Genomic DNA, 11,157 nt, shown 5'->3' with positions numbered 1-11,157 from the left:
GCCATTGGTACCCACATCTCACGCTGTCAAATCCATCCATCGGGGTTCTCTCCACTAAAGGTAGGGAAATCTAGTTTAGGCCTTGATATTGATAGACTGAAGTTGTTACCTGGTGGTCTATTCCCCCAATGATCTTGGAGTAAAGTTGCATTCTGCCTTGCATTATCAAAGGATAACGAACATTACCTCGCATTTTCCAACCTGGCCACAGCAGCGTGCAGTGGGCCACACGCACAGCAGCAGCAGCCTAGCACGCAGACACTACGTGGGCACAACTTGGGGGACCTGAAGAGCTTGGCATCGTACTAATTTTATTTTTCTAAAAAAATCGTGGATGGGTATAGAGAAGCGACACTTTTACCTTGCATTCTAGTTCTATCCTATATTCTGCGGCTTTTCTCCTGCAGAATCGAATACATATCTCAAACTCTCATCACTGATAAGCAGCCTTCAATACCGTCATAGACCATTTTCAGTGGCATGATCAATCAAATATACAAATTTAAAGCACCCCTTGCAGATAGCCATAAGGTGTGAACTCTTAGAGCATCACTAACAAGAATTAAGAAGTATATTCCCAAGTGTACAAGTATGAAATCAAAGATCAAGACAGTACTCTTCAGGTTCTGTGACAATAGGCCTCCTTGGCCGTCCTGGTATCCGCCGAATCAATATTGATGTGTTCTTTGGTATCATAGTAGCCTCATCAGCATACTCTGAAAGTGAAAATGGCAATAGGAAATAATTTAATACCTTGATCGTATAAGTCCATCCCAAATATCCAAAAGACAAGCATAGTCCAAACCAAATCCGATACACGATGATTTGAGTGTTTAGGGTAGAATATCATTTCAACTGCATTGTATTACAATACTGGTATGATTGCTTGCTAGTGTAAACAAATAACACACCATTTGCAATGAGACAAATGTACTACAAATAAAGGCAATAATTGGTTCATGAGCTCAACATCCTAAAAAAGATTCAAATTCTTAAAGTTTGCCAAATTCACCAATCGGCTCAGTGCCTGAGCTCAGACTCCACATCAACCCTGTAAGCCATGTCTTAGTAGGCTCAGAACATAAGGAAAATAGGAAAGCTAGGTTAAAACAAATGATACCAGCTAAAAAAGCATCAACTTTCGTTATGCTTAGCTGAGGTAATGCGGACCTCTTGAGTCATAGTCTCTGGCACTTTTGAACTTGTAATACACAGCCATTTCCCTGCCCACTCTATTTTCCCCCTTTCTTTTCTTCTGATTTTATCATTTTTTGCCATTCCTTGGTTGGCCATATGAACCATCAAACTTTGATTCATATTCATTTGCACCTACAGCAGTCTGACCTTGACGAGCTACCAAATTAGATTGCGCATGAGGAAACCCGTTGTTATTTTGGCCATGTGGCATACCAAAACTTGCCTGGTGATGTGGTACGTTAGAAGCATGTGGCGACCATTGAGAACCGCCATGTCCCAGTTGCCCTTGGGGTGATCCATAACCACTGTGGCTCCAGTGGGTACCATATGAGGGTTGACTTTGGGAACCCCCATATGCAGGTGGTGCTACTTGAGTTCCAAATCCTACTTGTCCTTGGTGAGGCTCAAAACTATTGTGACCTTGGAAAGCACCATACCCTTGCTGTGGTGGCTGATTTCCTATGTGGCTATACCCTGGTACACCCTGAGAAGTGCCAAACTGTGGCTGTGGTGGCTGAGGGGAACCAACATAAGTTTGTGATGACCAAGGTGCACCATTCTCAGGCTGTTGCGCTTGAGAAGCACTAAAACCTGACTGCCATGGACGAGATGTGCCAAACTTGGGCTGCTGATTTTGAGGGGCACTAAATGTTGGTTGTTGCGGTTGCTGCACCGGTGAACTGCAAGGGCGATACTCTATCCTTGGCTGAGGTGTTGGCACTGCCTTTTCTTCAAAAGCTTTCTCAATTTCTTCCTGGCGATCGGCATTCTTGAAAATGTCAACAACATACTCACGAAACTCTGGGGTGGGCACAACACCACCCCTTGCCATGTCCATCACCAGGTCCCGTGCTCGATCCAAGTCCCCTTCCTTGCATAAGGTTTTAACAAGGATCTCGAATGTGGTTGTGTTCGGTTTGATCTCCTTGTCAGGCATCCTCCCGTACACCTTCAAGGCATCATCAATCCGGCCAGCTTCTGTAAGTCCTTCAAACATGCGATTAAAGAAACCAATATTGAACTTTGGCCCGTGCTCCCTCCCATCCGCCATTTTGTAGAAATACTGCATCGTATCATCCACACGGCCTTCCTTGAAACATGAGACGACGAGGTAGCTGTAGGTGTACACATCTGGAAGGACAGACTTAGTCTCCATCTCCTCAAAGAGCTTCTCCGCCTCAGAAAGCATTCCGTTCTCACAGAGCTTGCCGATAATGTTGTTGAAGCAGCCGACATCCATCTGGACGTTCTTCCTCGGCTGGCGGTGGAAGACTTCGATCGCCTGCTGGAACTTTCCCTCCTTGAAGCACTGGTTGACCATAACGTTGTAGGACTCGGCGTTGATGCCGATGAAGCTTGGAGGGGTGTGGTTGTCCATCATGGTCTCCCACAGGTCGTTGGCCTCCTTGTGCTTGCCGTGCTTGAAGAGCGTCTCGAGCAGAACGTTGCAGGTGGCGGGCGTCATCTTGAAGCCCTTGTCGAGCAGGGACTGGTAGTTTTCCATGGCCTCCTTGTCCTTGCCCTGCTTCCAGTAGCCCTCCATGAAGGTGGTGTGGACGACGCCGTCGTAGACGAGGCACCTCTCGCTGAGCTCGTTGAAGAGCTCGTAGGCCTTGTTCCAATCGCCAAGGTCAACGTAGCCGGCGATGAGGTTGTTAAAGACGAGGGAGTCGGCACCCTGGCCGCGGTTGAGCATCTCGCGGAGGAGGTCGAGGGCTTCGAGGATGCGGCCGGAGGCGACGAGGCCCTTGGTGAGGTGGCGGTAGGTGACGGCGGAGGGAGAGAAAGGCGCGTAGGCGAGCATGTCGTGGTAGACCTGGATCGCGGCGTCGACGCGGCTGGCCTCGCAGTGGGCGAGGATGAGGGTGTTGTAGGAGACGATGTTGGGGACGATGTTGGAGCGGCGGAAGAAGAATTCGAAGAGGGCGACGGCGTCGTCGTGGCGCGCGGTGCGGACCATGGCTGCGGCGACGGCGTTGCAGGTGAAGACCGTGGGCCGGACGCGGGAGGAGACGGCGGCGCGGGCGGTGAGGGACGCGCCGTCGAGATCCCCGGAGCGGATGAGGGACTGGACGCGGTTGTGGAGGCTGAGGCGCGGGCCGACGAGGGCAGAGGTGGTGTCGGGGAGGCGGGGCGCGTTGGGGTCCCGCGGCGGCGGCGGCCCGCGGCGGAGGGCTTGGAGCGGCGGCTCGATGCGGAGGCGGCGCTTGCGGCGGCGGCGCTCGGCGGCGGCCTCCTCGGCGGTGGAGAAGGCCAGGTGGCGGCGCCCCACGGGGGTGAGGAGCCCTGCAAGGGTGGGTGGTGTTGAGGAGGAGATGGCGGGGGCCAGCGATGGGTGGAGATGAGAGAGGCGACGGAGGAGCAGGAGGCGGCTGTAGAGCGCCATATCCCCCTTCGACGAGACGAGACGAGCGGGGAGGGGGCGGCTGCGGCGGCGGCGGAAGGAAGGAAGGAAGAAGAGAGTGGTGTGTGTGCGGCTTTGCGGCGGCAACCAACAAGTAGTAAAACCCTCGCTGCCTACGCGGACCCACACCCCTCCCAATCTGCAGCCCACATATGGTGCATGCTCGGCCCAGTTAGCCTACACTCTCGGCCCATGTAGCCTGTTCGGCTGCCCAGCCCAGTTTTTATTCGTTTTTGTTCTTATTGTACTGCACATCCACTGTATAAAACACGAGTTAGTTTCACATCATCTTCTCTCCCACTCTCTTCACATCTAATAAACTCCTAAATTTAAATAATTTACTTATTTTTATCATTCACTCTCGTCCTCCAGTCTCTCCACCACCTCGTTACCAGCTACAAGTATAGAATTGGTTTATTAATAAAAATAAATGAAGAAATTATGAGGAAAATTAATTGATATTTTTTTTCTTCTTTTTTGGATTTCATCTGAAATTAAACTATGGTATCGCTCCCGATGTATTCGTTCAGCGGCACTCTTATGATGTATCCATGTCTCCATACCTTTAGCTTATGCTTGATGTTATTGCGTCCAATATTTTTATTTTTGTCACAAAGCACGAGAACTTAACTAGTTTCTCTAATATGTCAGTTTTATTTTAGTTTTTTCTTTGTTTTTTATTTTGTGCAACTTTTTGTTACGAAAATCTTTGAAGCTTTTCCATTTCTCTTTCACTTTTAAATTTGCTTCTTTCATTTTTCTTTTATTTGTTCACTCAATCAACTAGTGGTAACAGCACAAATGATCTAGCGGAATACTGCAGTAAACTAATAGAACGTGAATTATATTACTCGGAACGTGGCAACATGTGCTGTGTTCTTGGGTGGCCCGTGATCATAATTAGGTGTCCGCAAAATTGTATTGTTTTTTAAGAATTTTTTTTAGTGGATATACGTGAGTACCGCAGCCAAATGACCAAAATCACAAAATAATTCAGCCCACTGCAGGAGGCAGATCTATCTGCAAATGGGCTGCTAACCGTCATTATTTCTTCTAGCGAAATATAGACGTGTGTGATCTTGTTTTTAATTTAATTGTGAGAAACACAACAGTACAGATGGGTCGTAAATTAGATGCTCCGTTTAGGAGATATTGCAATTTGCAAATTATTAATCTACGAATTTTAGAATTGTAGCGTTGGCATAATTTAGCTGGACAGCCAAAACGCGGGCCAACGTTTTGCTCCCCAGTTTCTTGCCAGCGTTGGTAGCTGGGCAATGCCAAGAGTCCATTGGCATGCAAAAACTAGCAAAGAATCAAATGGCGATCGACCAAATCTCGTGGCCAGGTCAAAATTTGGTAAAGTTTCAAACACATGCTTGGCTATTCGGCGCCCACAAGACCGTACCAATCCTCTGCTCCTCTCTCGTTTCACGACTCGGCACGCTTTAACTGTTCGATCAGCATCCACTGGTGAGTGACGATTGAGCAGTGATATCAAACTCTTCTACTCTTGTAGCTATTGCTGTCCCATTTCGAGCTCGAGAGTTTGACGGTACGGCTAGGATAAGGTTTAGGTCACATGATCACGGTACTACCTTCCAACTGCAGGAAGAAAATTCTGTGAGGCCAGGTCTTTCGGAGAGACCCCCGTCGCGCCGCGACATGTGCCCGCACGCGCGCGCGCCATGCGATCGAGCGTGCACGGCGCGGATGGGGGTCTCTCCGGGGTCCTTCGCGCGCGGGCCTCACAGAAGTTTCTTCCACTGCTGCATGAGTGAACTTGTTAACAACCAGGATGTTGCTGAAGGATGAAGAAAGAAGCCCGCAAGCTAATGAATCCTCCCGCATTGTACTGCGGCTACTCACTCATGCATCGGGCTAGTACTGATGGTGCGGCGGTGGACGGTAGGTGGTGGTTATGGTGGTGGTGGCAATAAGGACGGGGACGACGGAGGTGGAATCTTGGGGCGGTACCAGCCGTGGTCCATCCACACCTGAAGGACACGTCGGGAGATGCCGACCTTCGACGGGCGTCGGCCTTGTGGTTGTGCCACCCAACGCGGTGCGTGAACTTCTGCATCCTCTCCTTCTTCTCCTCCGTGAACTTGGTACGGGACTGCTCCTTGCTCAGCGTGGGGTCATCACTAACAGGGACATCGCCATGGCAGCAACACCCTAGATCTTGACCTTGTTTCCTGCTCCACCGTCTCCCAGCCTCGTCTCAGGCAGCATCTCATCACTTGAACTCACCAGCTTTGGTGGCACCGCCTCGTCGTGCTCGTTGCACTTCATTCATGCGCTTATTAAATAGAACCATAGTAGTAACATCTATAACAAGCTATCTTAACATCTCAAGCATACCAATCTACATTCGTAACTCTACGACTGCTGCAAATGGATAAAAGATGCTCATGACCGAGAGCGCGATATTTCAAAATATTTTTATACCCTGCAGGGGATGATGAGGATATCACACATTTAGATACACGCGCTACAAGTGATCCTCCGGTGATTGATCCATTACAAGGACCGATTACACGGGCTCGTGCACGTCGTTTAACTCATGAGGTGAATTCGTTACTCGCTGTCCATACTACTAATTATAAGGATAGGATGCTACTCAATTTTTGTGAATTTTTTATGCTTAGGAATATGGGAGAAGCACCTATGGAACAACCAAGTCGGACAGGGCTCAAGCCAACTTCAAGTTGGAGTCGGAACTCGGTTCGGATTCAGCAGACAGCGCCGCACTAAAACGGTCATAACTACTTTATATGGAGTCTAAATAAGGTGTTCTTTAATTCCTTGGAAAGCTAAGGACGATAGCTTTGTTTTGGTACTGGTCCCAGCTCCAGATTCACGGTGGATTATTGTCGGTGTATTCAGAACCAGGGGTCCCTAAGTCCCGAGACCAGGCCGGCCATCCACCACATGTCGCCACCCTGCAAGGTAAGAAGAAGCTAAGTCCCGGGAGAAGGTGCTCGGGGCCGCCGCCTCTGGTTCTCGAGCACCCTAGTTCCCCGATGATCCGCAGAGCCCAAATACCAAGAAGGAAGTGCTCGGGAGAGAGTGCTCGGGGCTGCACGTGGCAGCCCCCGAGGACTCGGTGCCCCGAAGGTCCCACCGAAGTGCTCGGGAGAGAGTGCTCGGGGCTGCACGTGGCAGCCCCCGAGGACTCGGTGCCCCGAAGGTCCCACCGAAGTGCTCGGGAGAGAGTGCTCGGGGCTGCACGTGGCAGCCCCCGAGGACTCGGTTCCCCGAAGGTCTCACTCAAGTACTCGGGGGAGAGTGCTCGGGGCTGCACGTGGCAGCCCCCGAGGACTCGGTTCCCCGAAGGTTCGCGCAAGATCATTCGACGACCCGAAGGGTCCCGTCGTCAGGGTGTCATCCAGTCAAAGGCCCAATGCCGCATTTAATAGGCACGCGCGGCCTGACATCCTGACATTCTCAGCTGCCCACGCCCCAGCGTCAGACCCTGCTATGCACTGGCAGGGGGGGGGGGGGGCGTGGGTCCATTAAATGCACGGGTCCCGTCCCATTTCATCCGGGTGCCTCGGGATAACGTTGCCAAGATCGAAGTGCTCCATCTGCCACCCTGCCATGGCGGAAGAACAAGACAGGGTGGGCGCCCCGGACACATCTGAGGCTGCCCGGCGGGCCCCCTTTATGGCGCCCGAGGGCTTCCACAGTGGCGGGTGGTCGGATGCGCGCCGCATTTCTCCACCGCCCCTGTCACTTCGTCGAGATGAAATGATTACGCCTTTCTCCGTGGCACCTTGGCATTCGCATCCCCTCTTTCCCATTCAGGATATGTTGAGGTCGGCGCGCCTATAAAAGGAAAGGATGGAGAACACTAAAAAAGGGAGGACCCCCCGACGAACAAGACCGAAGGAACCGAAAGTGTGTGAAGAAGAGGACGCAGACGCTCGAACCAGCTCAAGCCAAGCTAGAACACGAGAGCCTCAAGCTCTTTGTAAACGGCTCTCCCCTTAGAACCAGATACATCCTTGAAGAATTCCCTTCAAGGATAAATATAGCGCTCACACAGGAGTAGGGTGTTACGCCTCCGTGCGGCCCGAACCTGTCTAAACCCCGGTGCACCCACTTTTTTCTCGCATTAGGGCGATCATCTCCCGCCAGCCATCGCATTTGTTTCCGTTCCCGCTTATTTCCCAAACAAGCTTTTCCAGGATCATCCCCCCGGCCGAATCTCTAAAAAAGGGTCTCTCGGGATCCCTGCGACAGGAGTTCACCCTCCGACAGCTGGCGCGCCAGGTAGGGGGGAATATCCCTGGATTGTTTGTTTCACTTTTTTTTCCAGGAAAAGATGGCCGGCGGGCACCGTCTCCAGCGTTCCGGCTGCACTTCTAGTGACGGAGCGTTGCCCGACGACCGAGAGAGCCCCGTCGCTGCTGCGTACCAGCGGCAGCCGCCATCCACGTGCGCGGTTTTTCCCGCGCAAGGGAATCAAGGCGCTAGGCCCAGCAGGGCCGCCGCCGCCGCTGCCGACGTACTTTCCGACCCCCAGCAGGTGGTCGGATCCCCGGCCGCTAGGTCCGCCTCTGGACCACGTCGGGTGCCGCCTCGGCGCAGGCTCGCTTTCAGCGAGGCCAGCCCAGGAAGCGTGCTGCTTGCAGCACATGCTCTCCTCAGGCACCCGCCCGTTCAGGCCACGCCAAACACTCCGGAAGGCCGGTGGATACAAGATGTCGTCGCTTTGGTCGGCACTGCTCGTCGCCAGGTGCAGGCCGGGAGTCCTCGCGCCATTTCTCAGCATGGTGCCGCCAGAGCCGGCTCCTCAACGGGCAACACCCGCACGGGCCGAGGGGTCTCCAGGCGGAGCGCCGTCCCCCTGGCCGTGTCTGAAGCCCGGGACCTTCGTTTACACCTTGATGAGCGGAGGGGCCACGAGGATGCCCGAGTTACTCTCGAACGTCAGCGGGAGACCCGGCAGGGGGTTGGGGCAGAGGACCAGGCTTCCTCTCTCCCGGCCCGCGGCCACCGGGGATCCCCGGCTCGCCGCTTCTCGCCACCGAGGACCCCCGCTCGCGCTGCGGGGTACGGCACCGGTTGCCGTGCCTTCACCACCGAGCTCCGCCGGGTTAGGTGGCCTTCCAAGTTCCGCCCCGAGCTGCCGGAGAAGTACGATGGGTCCATCGACCCCGTCGAGTTCCTCCAGATCTACACGACGGCCGTCCAAGCGGCCGGAGGCAGCGAAAAGGTGATGGTAAACTATTTTCATGTTGCCTTGAGGGGTTCCACCCGCTCTTGGCTTATGAACTTACCCCCAGGGTCTATCGGCTCCTGGGATGACCTGTGCCACCAGTTCGTGGCCAACTTTCAGGGCACGTTTACGCGTCCCGGTTTGGAGTGCGACCTCCACGCCGTCCAGCAGCAGGAAGGGGAGACGCTACGGCGATTTATACAGCGTTTCAGCCAGGTTCGCAACACTATTCCGCGAGTGGCCCCCCATGCTGTTATTGTTGCTTTCCGGCAGGGCGTCCGTGATGAGCGGATGCTCGAGAAGCTAGGTACGCACGGGATCGAGACCACTGCGGAACTCTTCGCACTGGCCGATAAGTGCGCCAAGGCTGCGGAGGCCAGGGCGTGGCATGCTCCTCGCCCCGCTCCCGACCAGCCAAGTTCTTCCCGCTCTGATAAGCGGGAAAAGAAAAAGAGAAGGAAGCGCGAGGCCGCTCCCGTCGAGCCAGCCCAAGTCCCCGCTCACAGGGTGCCGCAAGAGCCCGATCACCGGCAAGAGCGTCGGCCGGGTGTCGATCGGCGCCCCGTCAGGGCCCCTGCTCGGGCTCCTCCTCGGGCCTCTGTGCCTGCGAGGGCCCCGGCACCGGCTAGGGCGCCAGCTCCAGCAAGAGCCCCGGCCCCTGGCCGAGCTCCTATTCCAGCGAGGGCCCCCGCTCCCGCGGGGCCCGAGCCAGGTAAATGGTGTCCCATACACCTGACCAGATGGCACGACCTCACGGAGTGTCGTACGGTCAAAGGACTCGTGGAGCAGCGCCAGAGGGAGCGCGACGAGTCCCGCGGAGGAGGCGATACCGAGGTCGTCCCCAACAACACCGAGCTCGGCTTCCAGGAGCCCGAGCATGTGGTCGCCTTCATCGACGGGGGCGCTTACACACCCTGCTCGCGCCGTGGCATCAAGGTCATGCGGCGCGAAGTGTGCTCGGCAACCCCGAGCGAGGAGGCCACAAGACCCCTGAGGTGGTCGGATGCTCCGATCACGTTCAGCATGGCTGATCACCCCGTCAGTACTGCAGCCGTGGGACGGCTACCTCTGGTAGTGTCTCCCACTATCTGCAATGTTAAGGTCGGCAGAGTGCTGATCGACGGTGGTGCCGGCCTCAACCTCCTTTCCAAAGAGGCTTTTGAGAAGCTGCAAGTATCTTCCCGACACCTAAAGCCGTCACTCCCCTTCTGTGGAGTAACTCCCGGGCACTCCCTGCCCCTCGGGCAGGTTGAGTTGCCCGTCACGTTCGGGAGCCGGGACAACTTCCGCACGGAGTGCGTCCTCTTCGATGTTGCGGAGCTCCCTCTCCCCTACAACGCCATCCTCGGGCGTCCGGCGCTTGCCAAGTTTATGATGGCCGTGCATTATGCATACCTTACGGTTAAGATGCCCGGCCCCGCAGGCTCTATCTCCGTGATCGCCGACTCCGGCGGCGCCGTCTCCTGCGCTGAACAATCATACATGGCTCTGGTCTCAGCGCAGGCCGAGGTTGATGGCTCTACAGGGGGCCCGGGACCCTCTTTATCCAGACCCCGACTCGCCGCCGACACCTCTGTTCCAATGAAGGAGGTTGAGGTGGGCGAAGACGCTACCCAGGTTGTCCGTATCGGCAGCGACCTGGGCAGCAAATAGGAAAGCGCGCTCGTCGCCTTCCTCCGGGCTAACGTAGACGTGTTTGCCTGGCAACCGTCCGACATGCCCGGGATCCCTAGGGAGGTGATCGAGCATCATTTGGCCGTGCGTCCGGACACCCGCCCAGTGAAGCAGAAGGTCCGACGGCAGGCGCCAGAGCGCCAGGAGTTTATCCGCGAGCAGGTCCGCAAGCTCCTCGACGCCGGATTCATCCGAGAAGTCCTCCACCCCGACTGGCTAGCAAACCCAGTCATCGTCCCGAAGGCCAACGGCAAGCTTCGCATGTGCGTGGACTACACCGACCTTAACAAGACTTGTCCTAAAGATCCTTTCCCCTTACCTCGCATTGATCAAATTATAGATTCAACTCCGGGATGTGATCTTTTATGCTTCCTAGATGCAAACTCTGGGTATCACCAGATTCGCATGGCCGTGGGGGACGAGGAAAAAACTGCTTTTACTACCCCGGTGGGGACTTATTGCTACATGTCAATGCCTTTCGGCCTGCGCAACGCTGGATCCTCTTTCCAGCGTGCTATTCGTATCACTCTTAACTCGCAGGTTGGCCGCAACGTCGAGGCTTACATCGACGATCTCGTGGTCAAAACCCGAGACCGCGCCACCCTGCTCGAGGACCTTGCCGAGACTTTCAACAGTCTCCGCTCTACCCGCCTCA

At 54.6% G+C, this 11,157-nt stretch overlaps 1 protein-coding gene across 4 annotated transcripts; it reads right to left on the bottom strand.

Annotated features, from left to right (window-relative positions):
* Positions 1–435: 435 nt before the first annotated feature.
* On the bottom strand, positions 436–3,659 carry LOC133903424 (pentatricopeptide repeat-containing protein At1g10270). Of its 4 annotated transcripts, none has more exons than XM_062344803.1 (2): positions 1,121–3,659; positions 436–716 (listed from the first exon to the last, which is right to left on the bottom strand). In XM_062344803.1, exon 1 carries the CDS (start codon positions 3,581–3,583, stop codon positions 1,265–1,267), a length of 2,319 nt encoding a protein of 772 aa, XP_062200787.1. In that variant the 5' UTR covers positions 3,584–3,659; the 3' UTR covers positions 436–716; positions 1,121–1,264. The 4 variants fall into 4 exon arrangements, with proteins under 4 accessions (XP_062200787.1, XP_062200788.1, XP_062200789.1 ...); XM_062344804.1 differs by having other exon boundaries at positions 1,171–3,659; XM_062344805.1 differs by lacking the exon at positions 436–716 and adding an exon at positions 845–1,051.
* Between the last annotated feature and the right edge of the window lie 7,498 nt (positions 3,660–11,157).

Source organism: Phragmites australis, chromosome 21 (assembly GCF_958298935.1).
Source record: "Phragmites australis chromosome 21, lpPhrAust1.1, whole genome shotgun sequence".
NCBI classification, from domain to species: Eukaryota; Viridiplantae; Streptophyta; class Magnoliopsida; order Poales; family Poaceae; genus Phragmites; species Phragmites australis.
The sequence above is the reverse complement of the archived record's forward strand: the minus strand, read 5'-3'. Positions and strand labels throughout refer to the sequence as shown.

Coding starts and splice junctions, on each gene's coding strand:
- LOC133903424 (XM_062344803.1), bottom strand. CDS start 3,583: ATGGCGCTCTACAGCCGCCTCCTGCTCCTCCGTCGCCTCTCTCATCTC.